We start from the raw sequence: 23711 nt of genomic DNA on the forward strand, positions 1-23711 counted from the left end.
AGGTCCTTAATCTCACTCTGACTCAGCTTCAAACCTGCAAGAGGGGGCTAATAATACTTTGAATCCTGCTTTCCTTTGTTTTGTCCATGTAAGAGAGTCCAGGGCAGGGACACTGTTTGTACAGTACATAGCACACTGGGGACCTGGTGATGAAGAGGGTCTCGAGATGCTAGAACAGGGGTGGGCAATAATTTCTGATGAGGGGCCACTCCAAGAATTTGGAAAGTGGTCAAGGGCTGAACTCTTCCATGATACTAATGGAGGCGTTGCGAGGTCGGGGACGGAGGTTGGGTGCAGAAGGGAGCTTGGGGTAAATAGTAATACTAATGAACAAATGCAAAACACCCGGAAACACATCAGACATCAGGCTTGATCCTTGTTAACAAGCAGAGAGAATTTCACATAGCCCAGTGGCATTTATGGACCGAGGACAAAGCTGTTGTTCCTCAAAGCTGTGGTTCAATACCCAGTCGTGCTAATTACTGTTTACTTTGCCAGTGGAGTGTTTTAGAGTTGCCATCATTAAGGTTTGCTTAAAAAGCAGTTCCAGCTTAGCCCTCTAAACAAAGGTAGCTGACTCTTCAGAGACACTTTCCTTCAATGCAGTAATCAGTCTCTGAAGGCTAACAGGTGACGCACACCCTGCTGAAGCCCATTGAAACTGAATGAAGTATACAGCAGGGATGATAGTAGATACCCTCTTCTCTGGCAGAGAAAATCTTTTAAGAAACCAGGACAGAGTAAACATTCAGAACAAGAAGAACTCACGGCTCTAGCTTCTTAGAAGAAAAGGAAAATGGCATGCTGGTATATGGGAGAGGGTGGAGATGGCCAAGTGAGCACATATGTTGTTAAAATGCTGTGATATTGACTTTTAAATATTAGATGATAATTTTGCCCCACAGCATGCAAAACCAGAATATCACAGAGCCATATATCATGATGGAGACAATCTTAGGCGCAGCCACAACAGCTGTCCTAGCACTGTAGGTGAATCATCTCCATGAAGGGGGTATCTAACAGCTCTGGGAGCCTGTTTACACTGGCGCTTAACAGTCCTGAAACTTGCTGCACCCGGGGTGGGCAAGTGTTTTCTTTACACCCCCGAGCAAGAAGGTTACAGTGCAGTAAAATGGCAGTGTAGACTAGCCCTTAATCACAGGAAGCCAAGTTTCTCACAACATGCAACAGACGGGATCAGACGTTAGCATCCTACCTATGCTTCCACACAGTGGCTGATAACCAGGCCCAGGGTTTCAGAAACAGGCCCGCATGAAATGACACGCTTACGCCCTGATCCACCAAAGTCCGTAGAAGTAAATGAGCATCTTTCCATTGAGTACAGTGGGTTTTGGCATAGGTCTCTAAAAAGCAAAAGTGATCAAGCAACTGCAGCAAGTCAGACCGAAGATTTTTTCTTGATCCTTTTAAAGAGATGCCATAATACTACAGTATTCTACACCAATGGCCAAAGATGCGAAAATAACAATACAGCATGTGACAATACAATCACTGCTATATAGTGGAATATACTTTTGTCTTTGGCCAGTTTGACAAACATATTTCCTCTCCAGTAACAGTTACTATCCTCACTGGAGACTGAAGGTATAACTTCTGGCCTAGGCAGACACACTCACATTGCTCTGATCAAACTAACCAGTTAAAACAGAGTAGTAGCCATGGTGGCATAGGTGAGCTTGCTGACGAGTCCATGGACTCAGGTTGGTTAGCCCCCGATCGCCTTTGCTACTGCACTGCTATGCCTATATTGTTATTTTTAGCAACCTAGTTTGAGCTAGCACAGGTGTGTTTCCTTGAGCAGGAGTTGAGGCTTTCCAGCTTCATTCAGACATATCTTAAACTGCACATCTTTACCCACAAGGGCTGTTTCCCACTTTCCCCCGGTTTCCCTTTCCCTGAAATTCCCCATGCCTCACATTACCCAACACTTACTTTTCCAGTAGAGACATAATAATTGGAGGTAGAACCAGTATAGGCATTGGCAGGACCACTCTAGTCAGGGCTGTCTCTATCAGTGCCTTAAAGAAAATAAAATAAAAAAGAAGACGACACTTAAAACTGGCCCCAGCACAGGGCTTCATTGATCAAACAATTCAGGGGGACAGAAATCCTTTCCCTAGCATTTTTAAATGGTATATGTATGTTTGGAATGTAACAACAAAGACTGATAATGAGGTTGAGGTCGGTCACTTGCAGATAGAGTTATTGATTATTAGGCTGGAAGAGACCGCTGTGACCAAGAGGTCTGACCTCCTGTATAACCCAGGTAAGAGAACTTCCCTTAATCAATTCTTGTGTGAGCCAGAGCAGCTCTTTAGAAAAATATTTAATCAATCACACTAGAACTGGAAGGAACCTCAAGAGGTCAACGGGTCCAGTCTCCTGCCCTTACAGCAGGACCAAGCACTTCCTAGACTGTCCCCAACAGGTGTTTGTCTAACATGCTCTTAAAAATCTCCAGGGATGAAGATTTTAATATTGATTTTTTAATAGCCAGTGATGAAGAATCCATCACAACCCTTGGCAAGTTGTTCTAATGGTTAATTACCCTCACTGTTAAAAATTTGCACCCTCTTTCCATTCTGAAGTTGTCTAGTTTTACATTCCAGCTATTAGAGCTTGTTCTATGTATATATACACACCTTCGTGTGCTAGACTAAAGAGTCCACTGATTTCTGTTCCCCAGGCAGGTGCTTCCCACTGTGATCAAGTCACCCTGAACCTTCTCTTTGTTAAAGTAAACAGATGGAATTCTTTGACTCGATCACTGTAAGGTTATTTCTACACTACAGTCCTTACAGTGGCACAGCTGTACCAATTCTGACCGTATGAGCGGTAGTGTAGACATGGCCTTTGTTATGTTTCCAAACAGCTAATAATTCTCAGGTTTCTCCTCTGAGCCCTCTCCAACTGATCAACATAGGGCTGAGCAGTAAGTGGCTTTCCTGTCCCACGAGAATTTTATAGATTTTGAACAATGCTCCCATTCTGCATCAGGAAGACATACCAGACCCTTGAGAGGCTGAGTCTACACTACAGCTCCCTTTTGAAAGGATGGCTTTCGAAATGGAATGTATAGGGTAAATTGAAAAGTTTTGTTTCAATGGCAACCTTTTAAAAAACTTTAAAAATGCAGATTAAATTTATTAAAATATTTGTTCAAAAAGCCATTTTAACCCAAACACAGCTTCTCTTTTAGAATATGCCAAAAAGCAACATTTTGAGAATTTCATAAGTTTTTTTTTTTTTGCACAAATGTTTTGAGTTGGGAGATTGTTCAATCTAACCCTATTTGGTGAGCAAGTTTGGTTTTGATGAATCTGTATTTTTCATTAAAAAAATGATTTGCTGAAAAAGTCCTGCCCAGCTTTCCTTCCCTGCACTTGGTTCTTGCACTGTTGTTGCTGCCAGTTATGCACAGGAATCTATGCTTGGTTATGTCGGTATAAAACCACAATAACTCTGATATGAATGAGAGCAGGGCATGGGCCTATGCACCAAATAAGTAACCCAACTTTCCATCTATGATTACAGGTCAGCATGGGATGCAGTTGTGAAAAAGGTTAATATTCTGAAGTGTCACAGGGAAGACCAGGGAAGTAACTGTCCCACTCTATTTGGACCAGATGAGGCCTCAGTTGGAGTACTTCATACAGTTCTGAGCACCACACTTTAGGAAAGATGAGAGTTCAGAGGAGGACAACAAAAACGATAACAACTTTAGAAAACCAGACCTGTAAGGATAGATTTAAAAAACTGTGTGCATTTAGTCTTGAGCAAGGAATCATAGAGTCACAGAACACTAGAACTGGAAGGGACCTCAAGAGGTCATCAAGTCCAATCCCTGGCCCTCACGGCAGGTCCAAGTACCACCTATATCATCCCTGCTAGATATTTATCCATCCTGTTCTTAAGTATCTCTAATGATGAAGATTCTACAAGTACCTTAGGTGATTTATTCCAGTACTCCACCCTAACAGTTAGGAAGTTTTTCCCAATGCCCAACTCAAACTTTCCCTGCTGCAATTTAGGCCCATTGCTTAAAGAAGATTGAAGGGGACTTTATAGTCTTCCAATACGTTAAGTGTTGTTATAAGGAGGATGATGACCAAATTATTCTGTGTCCACTGAAGGTAAGACAAGTAATGGGCTTAATCTGCAGCTAGAGAGTTAGGTTAAATATAACGTAACTCTGGAACAGGCTTCCAAAGGAGATTGTGGAAATTTCCCTCACTGGAGGTTCCTAAGAGTAGGTTAGTCAAACACTCTCCAAGGATGACCTAGGTTTGTGTTATGCTGCACCACAGCATGCGGTTGGACTAGAGCACCTCCCAAGCTCTGTTCCAGCTCTACATTCCTATGATTCTATGACCTATTCAGCATATGATCTAAGCGCCTCCCAAACACTGATAACTGTATCCTTACATGAACCTAGGAAGTCAGCTCCTTCCCACTTTACAGATGGGGAACCGAGGCACACAGAGATAACGAAATTTTCCAAAGTCACACAAGGATCATGCTGCAGAACCAGAAATTCAACCTAGTTCTCCTGAGACATGGGCAGAGACAGAAGAAAAAACATAGATATAAATGCCAGAATAGGGAAAGCAACAGTTGCATTCAAGACTCTTCATCCCATATGCGGATCACAAATAATGTCTGCAAAGACAAAACTGAGGCTCTTCAACGCAAATGTGAAGAGAGCGTGCTCTTGTATGGATGTGAAACCTGGCATACTAAAAAGTCTTCAAATCACAAGCTACAGAAGTTCATAAACTGATGCCTGAGGTACATCCTTTGCCTCCAATGGCAGGACTTGGTCACAAATGAGAAGCTTTGGAACAGAGCAGGACAAGAACCACTTGATACTCAAAACAAGAGAAGAAAGTGGGGCTGGCTGGGCCACAGTCTCAGCAAACTGTAATCCAGCATAATTGGTCAAACTCTCACATGGAACCTGCAAGGAAAATGCAAAAGAGGAAGACCCCGAACAACGTGGAGAAGATCTACTGGGACTGAAGGACAACAACTGGGGTACTCCTGGGGTCAGCTAGAAGTTTTGTCCCGAGACAGACTGAAGAGGAAAACTGTAGATGACCTGTGCTCCACCAGGAGTACAAGAGTTTAAGTTAAGCCTCCTGAGACCTAGTTCAATACTTTGACCACAAGACCAGGAGGAGACTGGTGAGGGTGAGGCTGTGTCTGTGTTTACTGGCTGAGGGACAGGGGATGATACAGCTAGTGCTGAAAGAAGGGAGGAAGATGAGCTGAATTTAGGAGTAGCTGGGGGAGGGAGGGTGAACTGGTGCAAACCTGAAGTTGGTGGTGAGTCAAGGAGGACGACTTGGGGGGAAAAAGAATGCTGAGGGAGGGGCAGTCAGGAGATGAGAGACACAACCAGGTGCTGAGCGAAGCAGACTGGTGGAGGAAGGAGGCTGTGCATGCAGAGCTGCAAGGAGGATAACTGGGAAATCTAAACACTGCGGGCAGGGGAGTGTGGCTAAGGTGCGCAGTAAGAGTGGGTACCGCTGACTGGAAGGAGGACTCTGGGACAGTACAGCTGAAGTTGTATGAGATAAGACTGCAACTGAGCCATCCCAACCCATTCCCCCTTAGCTGTGTTCCAATTCCCTCTCCACATGCAGTGGGGTGTGTATGCAGGTGTGATCACAGGGCAGAACAGGTAACCCTGGTGCACCCACAAAATTTTTCACTGGTTGTCACCATCCTGCACATATTAAAATGCCTGTAGCACATCACTCAAACTCTGCTGCCAGGTAATCATTTAAACCCAGTCCTCAAACATATTTACATACTTCACTCCCATTCAGTCAATAGAAATTGGGAACCTAGCTCCCTTTTCAGGACCTGGGCCTTAGCCCTTTGGCCAGACATTAAGACACAAAGTGGCCTTGGCTAGGGATTGGGCAGGGTGAGTCAGGAAGTCTGGTTCAGCTCTAACACCAACTGCCTCTGAGCCCTGCAGGAAATTGCTTAATAGCTGTACCTCTGTATCGCCTTCAGTAACATGGCAATATTAACAGAGACAGGCACCTGACAGGGTAAATTAGTTACTCTGTATAAAGTGTTTTAAGAGCTTTGGACAAAAGGCATGACAGAAGTGCCAAGGACCATATTATGAACAACTCTGGCTGGGTGTGTGCCCCTGCACACTTCATCTTTCAGAATAAAACCCACAAGGAAAGGCCTGTTTCAGTGAGACAATCAAATGAAGCTCCAGAGACAAAGCTAGTCAAGGACAGTCATAATGCAGTCACAAGCCTATGACAGGTGAGAAGGTTGGTGGGGCAGGCAGGACCAAACCAGGAGAACAACAACAAGAGAAGAACAACAGCTGGGGTCTCCTTATAAAGATTTGGTGGATGGTTGCTAATGTCATTTGGCACAGAGTGAGTTAAAGAGCTATTCAGCTGGCAAACTAAGTACTTCTCACCTGTGAAAGGGTATACGTTATCTCTGCCTCCTGCTCAATGGCAAACTGCAGCTTCCACAATGGAACCCTTGGACTGGCAGTGCAGGGGAACAATAGGCTTTGACTTGAAAAGCTTTGTAAGATTTTTGGGGCCAGAAGGGACCACTACGATCACCTAATCTAACAACCTGCATTACACACCCATTCCTTCATGAAACTCACAGCTTCTGGTGGAGCCATGAAGCATCTTTTTAAAGAACGATCAGTCTGGATTTAAGACTTCAAGTGCTGGAGGATCACTCACAGGTCTAGGGAAGCTGATTTAGTGACCACTGGACAGCCTGCATCACACGTTCTTATTGGATTTGTCTAGCTTCACCCACTCGATCTCATTCTGCCTTGGGTACTAGACTGGCTGCACACTGACTAGAACTGGAAATGACATTTAAACAAGAGTTTCTACCACTCTTATTCTATGATTAATCTTGATTGACCAAACCAGGTATTCTGGGCCAAACACTCAAAAGCAGCTTCAACTCCTAAAGGTACCCCTGATCTCCCATTTTTGTGCATACCAAAGCCCCCAGATTTCTGAGTGCTCACTATACTTGTCTGCACAAAGCAGACAACCTCCATAGCCTGATTTATCCTGGATGATTATTAAGGCCTACTCCATCCTAGTTCACTAAATGGCAGCTGTGATTCTGCTTTGTTTCTAGTTCACTCAAACCAGGGCTCCCACAACCACTGGCTTCACTGAGCCTCAAGGCCAGTTGTGTATCTGTGTGCACAGCTCCCTGGAACTGCACAGGTGCATACACATTTGTACGCATGCACACAGCTCCAGGGAACCCCAGAAATACATATATGTTTGCATGTGAGTTTGCCCAGCTCCAAGGAACTCTACTGGTATGTATGTGCTCTGCATGTGTGGGTGCCCAGAACACAGGAGACCTGCAGGTACATACATGTTTGGCAGCAATTCTGGAAGATCCAACAACTTTTCCATTACTGTCCAGGACGTCAATCCCTTCTTCCAGCTCCGTGTGCCTCATCAGGACAACATTGCAGACATTGGCACTAGCTGAGGGTGAGAAAAGCACAATGATTATTAATCCGTCCGTCAGGTTTCACAGGCCACAGAAGCAAGCTGCAGCCCTCATTTAAAAATCAAGCAGGCCCCCTTGGCTCTCAGTAACATCCGTGCCAGTCTGCTTTCACTCCACTGTGAATAGAATTGGACCCCCCTGAAAGGGAGTTTTGAGGGTGGAGAGCTGACACTTGAACTGAGAGTTATATATGATTATTGAGAGGAGGCTACTACGTGGAGATCTGCCCAGGCAATTTGCTGTCACAGTCAGAGGTGGATTAAGACAAAATGGGGCTGGGAAACACCAACATTCACAAACTCCCCAAAACTCTCTTTTGTATGTTAACTTCCCCTCCCCCACTGAAATCCCACTTCTCAACCTGCTCCCGACATCCTGACTGACCTCCCAGCATCGCTGGGCCCGGGATGGTACTAAGTAGCTATGGGCTGTACTGCTGCTTGTTACACTGTTGGTGGGTCAGTACTCCATGTAGGGGTCCTTCTGACCAAAGTCTCAAGGAATCTGCCTTAATTTACCCCCGGGATAGCTGAGACAGACACAAACCCTTCTGGACAAATAGCTGCCTTCGGACATGACAGAAACCTGTTGAAAATGATTTCATTGAGCAGTGGGAACAAAATCCAGATGTTTGAGATCAGTGCTGCATTCAGCTCTTAACAGTGCATATCAAGTTCTGTAGACTCTAATTAGAAGCAGTTTCATTAACACCTGCTGTTGTAAACCCTATTCCTACTGGGTTCCCATCATGTGGTGGCACACTTAGGGGAACAATAGCTGCTTAGATTTTCTTTCTTTCTTTCTGTCTTCCTTTCTTTATTTAGCTTAACACTTTAATTAGGCCTCTTTCCAAACTAGGCTATAAGCCACCAGTGACTTAGTGGGTTCCCTTCATTTTGAATCAATATTTTAGGCTTAACACTCTCAGTTCACCCCAGTTGTGCAGCTCACACCTGGCCTCCGAGAGTTGCTCGCTGCTGAGATTTATGGCTGATTAGGTCTCCATACTGACATTCTGTAGACACACCCTCATCCTTGTTCGTCTGGACGATTGTAACCTTGCCCCTGTTCTCAACTCCACTCTGAAAATTGCTGCTAGCCTCAGCCTACCGGCTTGTGGCTCTGGCCATATCACCCCTTTATTGAGCTCTTTTCCAGTGCGTCAGACACAAACTTCATATTTTTACCAATAAGACCCTTCACTACATAGCCTGGCTCGATAGGTCAGGAACTTTAACTCTGCAAGTTGTCAGCTTTGCTTTCCCCCCAGTTTGTCCATTTCTCCCTAAGCTCCTTTATGCAATCTCTGACTGCAAAGCTCCAAGGTCCCCAACTTATCTTCTTGCAAACCCCTCTTTCGCTCACCCCTGCTATGATGCCAACAAAACCCAACCTGTGACAATGGCTAGGCAGCAGACTCTCTAACTTATTATATTGCCTAAGGAGGTTGTAAAATCTCTTTTTAAGAGCAGGATAGACAACTGTCTCTCAGAGATGATCTATGGTGCTTGGTCCTGCTGTGAGTGAAGGGGACTGGACTTGATGCCCTGTTGAGATTACTTCCAATGATATCAACACACTTGTTTTACCATTATACATTGGTAAAAGCTATTACCTTGCCTGAGTCATCTGTCTCATTCACCTGCAGTGAACTCTCTGGGACAGGGACTATGGCTCAGCTCTCCAGAGGGACTTAGGCTCCAATGATTTCAAAGGAAGTTAGAAGCCTATGTATTTTTAAGGACATGGGTCTGTTTTTTTAATTACATGGGCTGGCTCTTCAGCTGATGATGGATGAGGCTTATCGGTTATGGTTAATAGATAGGGGACAGAGCAGCCCTCTACCTCCTGTGGGCAGGGGATTTCTCCAGACCCGCATGGCCTGATGCAACCAGTGGGTGCTCCAGCCCAGCCAAAGCATCCTCATGTCTGCTGCAGGGCAGCTGCCTTCCTTCCCCATTTAATTGTTAACTAATTAAACTGGACTTTACATCCCCAGATCTTAGTGGGCAATTCTGCTGATGAAGCACAAGGAGAAACAGAATCTAGCTCCCTCCCCCCTTGGCTCTGCAGAGCTACAGGAGAGTAAAAAGCACTAATATTGTACTTTTGTCACTGTCATAACCGGCCATGGCTAATCTGTGTAGGTCACTGCTCTTACATTCATATACCAAGTTCATCTGTGGAATGGACCCAATTTTGGGGGGAGTCGGAATTCCTATCCAAGCTAACCCAGATTCAACATCGCAGGTCAGTTGCTACTTTCCTTTTCAAACGGCATTTCTCCCTTCTATTTAAACTCCAAACCCAGCTGGATTTTAGAAGCAACATTTCTTTCCTCCATGAGAGAGTGGGAAGCTGACATATAGAAAAGCTTAAAAAGGGGCCCAACTCAGACTCAACATGAACATGAGCAGCTCTGTGGACTGTGGCATAGCTACAGGAACTTATTTCAGAGCTGAATTTGGGTGCTTTCCTCTATTGTAAAACAAATGCCTTATTTCCAACAAATCCCAAAATTCTACCTCATACATTCACCTCAGGCAAATAATGCATGGAATAATGCACGTAACACTCATTATTTCTTTATCACCAGGGCAAAGGGCAGGAGAGCCGTTTGTGATGGCTGGTGGTACAGTTTCATCATCATTCCCACAAGCTGTTTGCAACATTATTTTTGTTTCTTTTAAGAAAAGAGCCCCAGCACCTCTGGGAGACAACTCTCTTCTCCCCTGTTCCACAGGCCGATGGATTTACACCCAGGATGAATTTGGGCCATGGCGTTGGTTTCTTTTCAGCACCACTCTGTGGGCCAGTGATCTGTTCCAGCTCTCTCTTAAAAATGCTGAATTGGAAACAGTGAGATTCAACATCTTCCCAAATCCCATTCAACTTCTGCAAGAAAGCGGAAGAAGATTGACTGAGGGACTATAAATGGCTAATGGAAGAACAATCCAATATGTGCATGGGACAAGGGCTGGAAATCAAAAATTGGTTCTTTAAGGGTCACAAATCACACTGATTCATACTAGTATATATCTTCATTAGGATGACTGGTCTTACTTACCTTAGGCGGCATGGTTTTCCTGTAATAGCAAGTGGATTAAAGTTGAAATCAGCTGTTCACATGAGGAGACCAGTTATATTTTCCCAGCCTGAGAATTCTCTGAGAGCAGCACATCCTTCCAGGATCAAACAGTATGTTCCTTCTGGGAATGCCAAAGGTTCCCTGGTTTGTTCCTTATTTTGTGACAAGCCAATTTCTTAGCAGATCCGTAGTAGAGAAGTGATGCTACCCATAATTGTAGTATACAGTGACTTCTCCAGGACAGTGCCCTGAGAACAGGGGCAAGGAGACTGGTTTTTTTTTCCACAGCTCTAATACAGGTTCACTGCCTAACCTTGAGCAAGTCACTTAACTGCTCTGTGACTCAAGAAAATGAGAATAATGGACTCGCCTTCATTGTGAAGCCAAAGAAGAGTTTTGGCTGGAGTGTGAGCCAATCAATGCATTCCTAGAGTGTAAGTGTATATGGGCAGATGCACATATTTATTCTTCCACTGTGCATTGGGAGGCGGGAGGGGCAATAGGGGAGAACAGGTGCACTGGCAAATGCATTCCCACTTCCTGTGATAATGCACTGATCGTCTAGATCAGGGTGAGCAGACTTTTTCTGTCAGGCCCCACATTTTGGCCCTGCAATTAGCAGGACCTCCGCAACCTGTTTAATGTAATCCAAACCACAGAAATGTCATTTAGGTCCATATGGGAAAAAAAAACAAACAAACCCCTTTTCAGACTGTGTAAGAAAACAAGTATGTAGAATGTAAAGACTTTAATAATTGGTATGTAAATGTGAATACACACACATAAAAACAGTAGCATATTTTAATGTTTTTAATTAGATGGATGAGCCTGAGAACCACCTGCCAATCATGCTGCACCCCCTCCATTGAAATTTCATGCCTCCTGGAGGGCCCCCCCCCGCCTTTGCGCACCTCTGGTTTAGATTGTCAGTTGTTTATAGCCCAGCACAGGTTTTGCCCTTTTCCTAATGTAGCGTCAGCTGGAATGCTTGTGTTGTTTTCAAATAAAGTATTTGTTTGCACAATCAATTGGTGTGCAAGTGCTAGGGAAAGAGACACAAAGTTCAAATCAAAGTTTTTGTTAAAGTCAGAATGACGGCAGGTAAATCGGTTCGTATAGCGCAGGTGAATCACATAACTCCCCATTAGGTCATTTCCACTTGCTGGTTAGGAGGTGGGCACACAGGGCATTACTCACTTCCCTCGTTTTCCTATATCCAGTTCTTGTGCCTTTCTGGTTGCCTGTATTGGGTTTATACTGTCTTTGACTCCCTCCTGGTGAAAGTACATCCCAACTCCTCACATACACTGTGCAATATACAGCATGTCCCAATAACACGGATGGCATTACATGCATTGACATCCAAATGGTCTATAAGCAGCACCAACCTGGATTTATCCAGTCAAAGTCATATTCAGTCACGTTCCTGAAACTTCTCAGCAAGTAATTAAATCTTCTTCTGCCAGATGCTCTAATATGAGGACACAACTTTGTAAGCCAGGGAGGTAGAGGATAACTCAAGTCCCTTAAAATAGCAGTGGGTAGAGAGATCTCACTGCTAGCCATGTTACTGAGAGGGAAGTAAGTGCTTCCTTGTCCAAATTTGAAAACACCCTGGAATTTTTCCTCTGGTGTCATGCACCCTGCAGTACATCCAATGCTGCTGTACATGAATCTTCTTCTATGGTTGAACAAGGTCTTCAAACGAACAAGCAATATCCTTTCCAGGTGATGTATCCATGTGCACCATGTGGGGGCAGACAACAAACACATGTACCATAAACAGTCCCAGCCTGGCAGTCCCAGTCTCTCAAAGCCAGTAACTATTTTGGGGACATCAGCAGTCTTCTTCAACACTTATGGGTAAACCACAACAACCACCAAGTCACAAATCTCTGTCACCACAGCCACTGACAGCTGATTTGCCAACACCACACTGGGCAGCCGCTGATCTGCAGCAGCCTAAGGCAGGCAGCTTCCAGATGGAAATAATCACCTGCTCCTGGACTGGTATGGACTGCCTCATATGCAAATTCTGGGACTGAAGGGCCAAGGCCAGCACCTCCCACAGCTCCATGAAAGTGGCCTGCTTCAAGAGGAAGTTTCAGAGTCACAGCCAACCATCCGAGGTCTGCAGGAGGATGTAGTTTCACCAATTCTGCTTCAGAACTGCCAGTCAGCACAGTGAGATTCCACAGCTGTTACAACCTGTCACAGCTTTTTCTACTGCTCCATCTCTGCATGCCTTCTTCATGACCTCCTTAGCGAGGCCTGCCACTCCCTCCTCAAGGCAACAAGTCATTGCCTAAATGTCCTCCATTACGTCTCCTGCCCTGCATTTGTCTTCTGTTCCAGCAATGAGAGCCGCTTCATGCTGACAGCTAGGGCAGGTCATCAGCATCCTGGCCTGGATTCAAGCCTTGCTAACAGCATGCAGTCTGTGAGCAGCAGTGTGGAATGTGACTATCTGGAAGTACGTATGTTTACAGCACTGGTTTACTCAGGGTAGGTCTTCACTACCTGGAAGACTGAACCAGTCAGGGCTGATCTTCCAGGGTTCAGTTTCATGGGGACCTGGGATGCTCTGGCACAGCTGGAGCTTTCCTGCCATGGGTGGAGTGCACTCCAGCATGGCTGAAGCAGCCACATCTCCCACCAGCCAGGCTGGAGTAACCTCCTGCCCACGGATTGGTGGGGGCTGCTCCAGTCCGTCCCAGGTAATCATAACTGATCAGCCTCATCCATTTATGTTAACCATTAACATCCCTAGACAGGATAGTGGATGTCTTCTACCCTAGGGGTGAATTCATTCTGCTGGTAGTCCGCCACTTTTGAGCTCACGGGGGACGAAAGAGGCTAAAAATGTCAGAGAGTGTAATTCATTTTTTGACAGGAATTTCTACACATGCTGAGAAACACAACACGGTTCAGATCCCTAGGTGATGTGAATCAGCGGCTTTGAAGTCACTGGACCAGATTCTCACATGGTGTAAGATGGCCCAGTCCTACTGAAATTAGTGGAGCTAGACCAATTTATATCAGCTCAGCATCTGGCCCCAAGCCTTTACAAGGTTAAATCTGTCTCATTTCTGCAGGCTGGTAGTTGAAAGCTAATATGAAGACAGATCTTTAATTAAGCAGTTTGCCCAGGTCTCCAAACCAATAACTTCCAGCTCTCAAAACAACAAAACAGCAATTAGTGGGAGGATTTCTGATGTCCTGGAGCACAATTAAGCATGACAGTACACAAATAAAATAAGAACCAGAGAATTAATTAAGGGCTAAACAAATTAATTAGGGTCCCCAATCAATTCTGACGCCAGCTTAACCTCTTTCTCCTAACACCTTTCTGTAAAAATAGAACCACCTCGTGGCAGAGAATCTGTACATGCAATGCTGAGCCAAGCCTGCTCTGAGAATGAATGGGGTCTGAAATCTACAGCTAGCTTGAAATGCCACCTTGATGCAAAACACAAAAGAATAGTTAAGATGAAATTTCCCATTAAACACACATCTGAAACAGGTAAGCCTACTGTGATAAGGATTTTCATGATAAACAATAATATAACACTCCTTTAGCACTTTTGACCCCTAGATCTTGCAGTGCCTTTTGAAAGCAAGGAAGTATCATCAGTCCCATTTCTCAGATGATGAAGCTGAGACATAAAGCAGAAGCAGTCAAGTGGTCTGCCTAAGATTACCCAGTGGGAGACAACAACCCTTTTAATAATAGTTTCTCCGTATTCCCATTATCACTGTGCTCTGAATGGAAATTACATTTTACTATGCAAATTGCCCAGTGCCCGATACGCTCAGCACAAAGTGGCCAATGCAAGAGGTGAAGCAGAGACTGTACAGCATCTACTTAGGTGCAGAATGAATGAAACAGATTTCTGCAGACTCCAGTTTTGTTCAGGGACTAACCAGTGTTCCCTGTAAGGTGGTCCCCCAGGAGAGATTCAAATAGCACACTGATTAGCAGAGCGCCTGCAGCCAGAAGCATGTGGTTCTACTGGTGGTACATATTTGCACATGCCTTCGCTCATATAACAAAATTTATTCTGCACGTTGAGGGATAAAATTAGAGGGAACACTGGGCCTAACCGAAAGGCCACTGAAGTTGATGGAAAGGTTTTAGAGCTCAGATACTCCGACATTTAGATGTCTGCTTCCACTGAAATCAGTTGTGGTTGGGTCCACACCCACAAAGGTATTTCAGAGCCTAACTTCTGGTCAGCGTGAGGCACCTAGACACCCTTGAGGATCTGGGCCTAATTGACTCCAACAGACTCTGAATATTTGACAGACTGTCTACCAAACAGTGCTATGACTACATTATTTTTGTATATTTTTAAAATAAACCTCAGGCTGTCTACCAATAACGATGGCAAAGCACAGAGTACGGAGCAACATAACGCCAGGAAATGCTGAAGTTGATAGCTCTGCCTCTTTGGGGCGTGCTAGGCGATACAATCTAATTACCTGGCTACACGATGTTTTTCCAGTGAGACCTCTGCCTCACGTAAAGTACAGGCTGGTTGATGAATAAATTAGGGCTTGTTTGGTCACTGGAGCTGAACAGTGTGCAATGGATGAAGGAAGGAGCACACCTTGCACAGTCAGGATGACATGTAACTACTGAACAGCTTCCTCATTCACTGCATGTCTTCATCTCAACTGCACCCTCAGGGAGCCCCGAGCACTCCACTTTCCCACTCGGACATACTTTTCATGTCATCATGTATTTATTTTGCATGGGGACACATACGTGGTTTGGGCTGATGACACGAAAGTACCAGAGGAAAGCAGCCCTGTTTCTGATTAGATCACAGAACGCTGAAGCAGATGACCAAGCTTCTGTTCTCAGTTCTGCGACTGACCCACTGTATGACCGCGCCATGACACAAACAGGGGTCACAATTACTTTTGTAGAAGTCTTTGAGATCTTTGGAGAAAGATGATGCATATGTAATAAATATTAAGAGGACGTGTTAATATAACATAAGTCTTCCCTTTGGGCAGCCCAGTCAAACAAGACAAGATGGCTGATGTCAGAGGAAGCAAGGGAGTATGTTCTCTGGACCACATGGAGAGCGGATCCAGGAATTTTTAGCTGCAACTTTTTTCATTGGAACCAAAACTTTTTGCAGAATCACATCAGTTTTGATGAAAATGCCTTTGAGAAAAAGAGAGAGATCCCCCTCCCCAGAACTGCCTATAACCTGATGGGTGAGGACACTCATCCGGGGTGTTCCAACTCATCTGAATGTACCTGGTGGAGAACTGTGCAGTATCTACATCCACCCTCATCCTGGTAAACACCAGAGCGAGATGAAGCTGCAGCCCATCTGGGTACACCAGCACTTTCTTCTACTAACATTCAACAGGGACTAACAGGAAGTGTGATCACAACCTGCACAGAAACCATCTTGCCTACTTGAGATGATCTTTGGAAGCCAAAAGTTCAGCTGGACTCATCACACATGGTTACAATGGATTTATGCAAACCAGATACCAGCGTGGCCAGAAAAACTTTCTTTGTCTGGCCAGCAGCCTATGACCTTATCTCTCACACACAGACATAGCCATTCACGCTTTGTCACATTAAATTAGGTTACTGCAACATGCTCTCCACCCTCAGCTGACCAAACAGGACACTTGGAACTTGCATGTGATCCAACAGGTAGCAGCTACCTTTTAATGTGAAGCAGACGCACAAGAGCATATCACATCATCACACTGTGCTCTCAATTAGCTAACAATCCAATTCTGCCACTTGTGTGTGCGAGTCCTACTGTTTGCACAAAAAAGTGACTGGGCACAAAAACTGTGTGTGGAAGTAACTTGCATGTACAAAAGTTAGTGTATACAAATGGAGTCTGAATTGGTGCCCACTTTAAAAGCACGGTTTTAGTTTCACACTGAGCAACATAGTCAAAGGCAATGGCAAAACCTTAACAGTCACTATGACCCAGATTCTCAAACCTAACTCTCAGTGAAATCAATGGGTGGTAGGCATCTCAATACTTTCCTTTGCAGATCTGGACTGCTTTATTTACTTTGCAGTGGTCGGAAGCACTGATGAAAATTCTTTACATAAGACTGCAGCAGAATCAAGCATGAGCAACATGAGCAAAAAGTTTTGAAAATGAACAGAATGCTGAAGAGTTAGCACTTCAATGTTCCACGACAGAAATAGAAAAATATTCATTAAATGTGTGGAATCACTTTAATAATCATTATCCAAGTCAGCAATGGCTTATGGCTGATGATTAGTCCTTTAAAATACTCAGACATATTTGTTACCCGAGCAATCTAGAAAATCTGGCCATGCAAGACTGGCTCTGAGCAACAATACAATACAAGTCAATGCTTTCATCACAAAGAGGGACAGGTTTCCTCTTAGAGGACAGAATATTTCAATGATCTACTATAGAATGGTTTCAATTTGCACCCCAAAAACTCACAGCTAGGGGTAGAGCTGTAACAATTATTCACACAGTTCTGGGTTTCTTTATAAGCAGCTCCTAAAAGTCCACATTTTTGCAGGAAAAGTATTTTCATCCATTTTTATTGTAAAAAAAAAATGGCTCTATTGCTGGTTCAGGGACAGAATTCTGTCCGATTCAAATAGCGAATCACTAAGTATCTTAAAAAATCAAATGCTTTGGGATTCAGAATTTCTATGTTCAATATTGTATTATTATTTCATGTCTTATAATGGAAACCGCACTCAGATAAATAACTGTCCATTTTCAACGTATCTTTTGTAAGCAGCTTTGCTGTGCTGGAATGCAGCTTTTTAACTTCCGAAAGCAATTTTCAGTGATTCATATAAGACATCCCTTTGTCTTCTATAACAATAGTGCACTAGGGGGAACTCTATTCTTCTCCTTCGCCAGTGCAGGAGGAGCACTGCAGATATGGAAGTCTGTAATGCAAGAGAACTATCTTAACTCAAGTATTGTTCAGTGACTAGTGGGTAAGTCTTTGTATAGTAATTCAGCCAATTGTATTCATAACTGCTGTGTGTTCGCATACCACAAACATTCAGGCCACACTAGCAGGATCGCTTGTGAAAGTGAACACTGCAACTGAATGCTCAAATAGCAGAAGGTAGCTAAGTGTGAATTGTACATTTGATTTCAAAAGGTGTAATTCCTGACCAATCTGCTGACTGAGAATCATTCACTAAAGAAATCTGTACGTTTCATGGTATGAATAAATGAAATTGTTCTCATGTTGTAGGCAGTGTTATTGTAGCCACATCAGTCCCAGTGTATGAGAGAAACAAGGCAGGAGAGGTAATATATTTTATTGGACTTTCAAACAACTCCCTAAATTTCCCCAAGCTCATCATTACACGCACGGTCTGAACAGACCAGCCCACACATCAAAGCAGTGCCAGACCCTGCCAGGACAACAGATGCAAAACCTGCAAACATACCTCCGCTACTACAGTGATCAACAACACACCTTTCACAACCCATGGCTGCCACATGTGCCTATCCCAATATGCGGTGTGCCTCACCCAGTGCATTAAATGGCCCAACAACAAGTCCATGGGTGACATCAGACAATCACTGTTCTCAAATGAACTCACACAGAAAAATGATAAAAGGCAAGAACCCCCTATCAGCTGGGGGGGTGATCATTCTGTGTCTGACCTCTCAGTCCTCATCCTCAGAGGAAACCTGCACAAAATCATATCAAAAGCCAACCCCGACAGCTTAAATTCACCACTCTGTCAGACACTGAAAATCACAACTGAATAAAGATACAGGGTGTATGGTTTATTACTATCACCCATCACCCAATCCCTTTTCTTGGCACCTCCTTAACGAACCGTAGAAGCCATTTCTCCAAACTACACACTTCAATATACCAAGGCCCTTGGAGAGGTACAAAGAATGTGGCATGATCTTTTCCGTGTCAGTGAGGTGCGCAAACAACAGATGGAGCATGGGCAGTACGTGAACTGACAGCCGGCGGAGGCCAGCCCCCTGCCCACTCCCAGCCTTACCCCTTTGCCTGGGGCCCTGCCCTCCTGTAGTCACCAGCCCACAGCCCAGGCTTGTGTCTCTAGCCCCACAGGGCCCTTGTCTCCCCCCACAACCCTGGAACCCTGGCAGGTGCACCCCCTGAGACTGAAGTCCCAGTACCACCAGCCCACCTGCGTCCCCAAGCTCCTGCGTACCACCTTGACAGCACAGCAGCAAGTTCTCCAAAGACCTCTGATCAGGATGGAGAGCCACAAGGCCTCTAGCACTAATTAGCGATGATACAGTAAGTAGGATGTTATTAAAAAAACCTTGTGTCTGTAAAGGCAGCGTGTGCCTTGCGACTCTCAGACTTCTGAAGATTGTCATTTGCAACTCAGAGGGTCACATTTTAGCCATCCCTTCAACAGAGGAAAAACAAAATCTTGTGTCCTTTGTAAGAGCTTGTACAGAGCTTTTCAGGGTTAAAGTACACTAGGAACAGTCATCTTCAAAACAACCTGGGAGGGAGGGGAGTACTTACTATTTACTATTTTTTGCTGAAAACTGTGCAAGACACCTCTCAGACCAAAACTGACCCCATCCCCGCCCTGGAGAATTTACCTTCTAAACTGTACTCCTGTTTACAGACCAGCAAGCTAAGGCCCAGGAAGAGAAAGGACATAATTTTCTAAACCGGCCACTGATTCTGGGGGCCTGGCTTTCTGTGCCCCCAACCACAGACACACCAGGCCTGAGTTTTAGAGGGACGTGTCACTTCCAACTTCAGCAGGAGTCAGGAAGAGCTGAAAATGCTCAGCCCCTGGGAAAAGCAGGCCCAAGTGGAGCATGCAAAAAAGTAGAGGACACTTGAAAATTAATTTGTAAGTGATTTGCCCAGTGTCATAAGGGGAATCAGTCAGAGCCAGGAGCCTAACTCAAGAGTTTCTGGCTTCCCAACCCATGCCTAAATCAGAACATCTCATCACCCTTCCCCTCACTCCAGACATAATACAGGAATTTATGGCCAGGGCTGGCTGACCTTCTTCTCCAGGGTAGCAAAGCAGAACAACCCTACATCTGTGATGTTAGTCATTTTTCAAACAGTAAAAAACCCCACAAACCAACAACTTAGTCTTGTAGCAACCTGCTGAATGCCTAAGCGAGAGTGCCTAAGGCCCACTGGCTCTCAGGAGACTGAGGTCCTTAATGTGCATAGGTGCCTTTGTATATCCCATGGCAGCTATGTGCATCTTAGGTGCCTAAATATCTTTGCAACCTACCTGGGATGATGTGCAGCAGCCCCTTTTGTTGAACATATACAACAATGTCAACTCTCCAGACTGGATGCCACTCGAGGTAGTGGTGTCCAGTTGGGAAGGTTGGCAATCCCATACAATAACCAGATCATGCTGTAAACCACCTATATTAGTCCTTGCATGCACACATTTTCCCCCTCTGCTTTTGAAGGGAATTTTAATGTCCCCAAAATCAAGGAACTAACACCACCAAGCGGTACCAAACCAGACAGCCACTCCACAGAACGCTTATCAGTGCGATTCAGATTTAACCGCCAATGCTCCTGCACTTCTGGTTCAGAGCCTGTAGGGGACGGAGTTAAGACCACCAAACTCACTTCACTTGGCATCTAACACCACATCTGGACCTACATTGCCAAGAGCTACTGAGTTAACACCCATGTCTTAATACCTTCATTCAGACTGAACGTCGGGATCTAATGGGAGATGCCAGTTGGTGTTCTGTTCTATAACGGAATGGAATGGTCTCAGCCTAGCAGAGTTTTGGGGTACTGTGCAGGTACTGCTTCCGATAACTGCACAGCATGCAAACCCTTGCACTTCAGCCCTGGTCCTCCATACTTGCTTCCCACATGACTACCAATATGCCAGTTAACGTTTACGTTATGTCTCAAATACATTGACTAAAACATGCCAGGAGAATAACTTCCTATGATTACTTCTTGTTAACTGGGACATAACCAAATCTTGGGCCCCCCACGTCCCGGAGCCTAGCAGTTATTCTGCCCAGGCTATGATTACTACTCAAGGACCAAACAGTTACCTAAACAGTGAAGAGTAGAAGAGTCAGAACTCATTCTTCTTTGTCCAGTCTTCTCTCTGACAGCATCAGTGGTGCACATCGGTGATTCTCACTGAACCAGTGCATTTCAATCCTGTATTTTATTTAGAACAACAACTGAACTACCCATTGCACATCTTGCAGTCCTGCCAGCCTGTTGTTCAGGCAACAGTATAAATCAGAGAGGCAGAAGCTACCTATATTCCTGACAGCATTAAATCCAGATTTAGGACTAAATGACATATAGTGTGCAGAAGCGTCTTATTGCTTACCTACAGCAGGGAACGGCACAAACCTCTGGATCAAGAGGCGGGTGGCTGGAGTAAACTTGTTTGCTCTCTGAACCAGAACATTAAGGCCCACCTTTAGACAGAGAAATCAAAGAAAGGCACAAGCATTTAGTTCCAAACAGTGGTACACATTCCAAGGCCTGCAGTAACTAAGGAGTGATGCTCTTAAATGAGACAGAAGGAGATGGAAGCGGGAGACCCTTGCTTCTGAAATCATTCAAGTTGAATTCATTCAGGTAATCTTCCATTACTTCCATCAGCTAGCTTAGTGGTTTGAGCATTGGCTTCCTAACCCTAGGGTTGTGAGCTTAATTCTTGAGGAGGCCATTTAGGGGTCTGGGACAAACAGATTAATTAACAGAAAAAAAATTTGTCAGGGATGGTGGTTGGTCCTGCCAAGAGAGCAGGGGGCTGGACTCAATGACCTCCTGAGGTCCCTTCCAGCTTGATGTGATGTGTATCTCCATCCCCACCACAGCTCGTACTCTCCTCTGCCACTCCCAAAGGAAGGAAAGGATACATTACTGTGTTACTCTTCTGGGTTTTAATTCACTACTGCCTTTAACAGAGATAACCTAGCATGCATTTTTATCCAGTTCAAAAGTATTTTCCCAGTTAATCTTACTTCTCTAGCAGAATTTGGATTGCATTATGAGTTAGTCATGTATATGGCAGCATACACTGTATTGCCAGCAGACCCAGTTGTCGTAAGATGGGCTCAAACTGGGATCTTTTGCATGAGTCTCTCTGTATTGTGTAAGCTAGAAGACAATTATTTTAGCCAGGTATCTGAAACTCACTGCCTGCAGGCCATCCCTGGCCACAGAAGTTTTGCAATTCAGGCCAGCAATACTAGGGTGGGGTTATCTATTCCTGTCCCCTCCAAGCTCCACCCCTTCCTACCATCATCTCCCCCTTTTACTCCTAAGGTACCTTGTCCCCCAAGGGATGCAGCCTCCTGGATTACTGCAGGGAGAGGGGAGCTAGAAAAGGGCAGCAGCTGTCTTACTATTTAAACACTGAGTGAACAAATTAGGTTTTTCACACCCTTAGCACCCTATTAAATCCAAGCAGATTTCTACTGGGACAGTGAATGACATTTTTCACATTCACACCCCCACTTTGGTATTGCTGGTATTAAAAAAGAATCATAGTATACATATTTTTAAATAATCAGACAAATGTTTGTCGTTTTTCCCCTTCTTTCTCAAAAACGACTGAGCAGTGTTTGCTCAAACTTTCCAAGTCCTGGTGAATTTAAGCCCCAAAGATGAAAGCTCAATTGTAAGCTATCTGAAAAGTTGGGGTTTTGAAGTGCAAAGACAATCCTAACTGTAGTTGCTGGTATCACTACCCCTATAACACAGCTACAGTATTTATAGATTTGATTTACTGAATCTTCAGAGATGTCATTTTTTTTTCACTACCCAACTCCTCTGCTTGCAGCTTTGAACGCAGGATGCGAATGCAAAACGCAGGAGCAGCAGCTTTCGAAAAGAGAAAAGGTTGAGTTGAGTCACTGCTGTGAAGTTACTGGTAATAAAATCCATTTTACTGTCAAATTCAATTTGGTGCCACAGATGAATTTACTCTTCCATCTCTAACACCCACCCCGCTGTGAATATGAAATTAAATGTTGATATAGATTTAAATACAATCTTCCCAAATTCTCGACACAGGAATTAGATTTAAGAAACTAATGAGGGCTTGTTTTTACAGGTTTGAAATTATTTTACCCAATCTGTGAACTCTTTCCTGCAGATCACAAAGTGGGGCCACTGTAAATAGGAAAAAGAGACCGCACTGCAACACACCAGTATTTGTGATCACAAATAACTGCAAACAAAAGGGGCACCAGCAAGGACTTGTTAAGGGGTTTTAATTGCTAGGGACTGGCCAGAGGTATCACGGCCAGTGGGTCAAATGCATCATGGAGTTAACGCAATGCTAATGGAGTTATTCCAGGGTGCGTATAGTTAATCACTGTTATTTATTTGTACCTCGTTAAAATCAGTCCCCATTCTGCAAAGACATACCAAAGAGACTGTCCTCGTACCAGAAAATGTTTGCTTCGTAGCTTGGAAACAGCATTGCTTGTTCTCCTGGACCTACAGTTGCCTCTGACAAACTATCTTCTCCTATTCTTTATGTAGGGTCTTTGCCCCAATTCCTTATTGTCAGCATCAACAATGCAGTCAGCTGAGCGCTGAGAGCAGAGTTTGTGATGCTGCCAGAACTCTGGATTTTACCAGGAGTATTACAACTGTAGCCCCTCCTGTTCACTAGCCCAGCGTGAGTTTATTCAGCATAGGGGAAGCCTTGTGATTTCTTACACAACTGGAGATTAGGCCCGAGGTTCCTTGGTGTGCTCTGCGTTGTGTATCAATGTGTGTGTACCTCAGACCAGACCACTCAGACAAATCACCAGGAATAGGCTTTATTCACTTAAAAGAACAAACAAACCCACACACACTTAAAACAGGATCGCAGTTCAGCAGCCCTGCTCCTCTGTCTGCAGCCTGCACACTGCTTCAGCTCAGTCTCTTCTGAGACCCTGTTGGAGGCAGAGGGCAAATCCTGGCAGGAACGAGGGAGTTCTTCCAGCATGCCAAAGTTTGTAGTCCACAACTTGTAGTTCCCAGGGCTGCCGCTGAAATGCGGTGGTCCTTGGGCTATACAACATTTGGGCTA

The 23711-nt window shown here is 44.6% G+C and overlaps 1 protein-coding gene across 4 annotated transcripts in view; it reads right to left on the bottom strand.

Moving 5' to 3' along the window:
* The window catches only part of SFXN5 (sideroflexin 5), a 208032-nt gene that overhangs the window by 69967 nt on the left and 114354 nt on the right, over positions 1–23711 (bottom strand). For 3 of the 4 annotated variants that reach the window (XM_074992204.1, XM_074992205.1, XM_074992208.1), the window contains exons 10-12: positions 21003–21093; positions 7423–7538; positions 1954–2039 (exon numbers count right to left, since the gene is read on the bottom strand). In XM_074992204.1, coding sequence (XP_074848305.1) covers positions 1954–2039; positions 7423–7538; positions 21003–21093 — 293 coding nt within the window. Of the gene's footprint in view, positions 1–1216; positions 1365–1953; positions 2040–7422; positions 7539–21002; positions 21094–23711 lie in introns of all 4 variants that reach the window. The other variant, XM_074992207.1, reaches the window with a different exon arrangement.

This window comes from Carettochelys insculpta, chromosome 4 (genome assembly GCF_033958435.1).
Source record: "Carettochelys insculpta isolate YL-2023 chromosome 4, ASM3395843v1, whole genome shotgun sequence".
NCBI classification, from domain to species: domain Eukaryota; kingdom Metazoa; phylum Chordata; order Testudines; family Carettochelyidae; genus Carettochelys; species Carettochelys insculpta.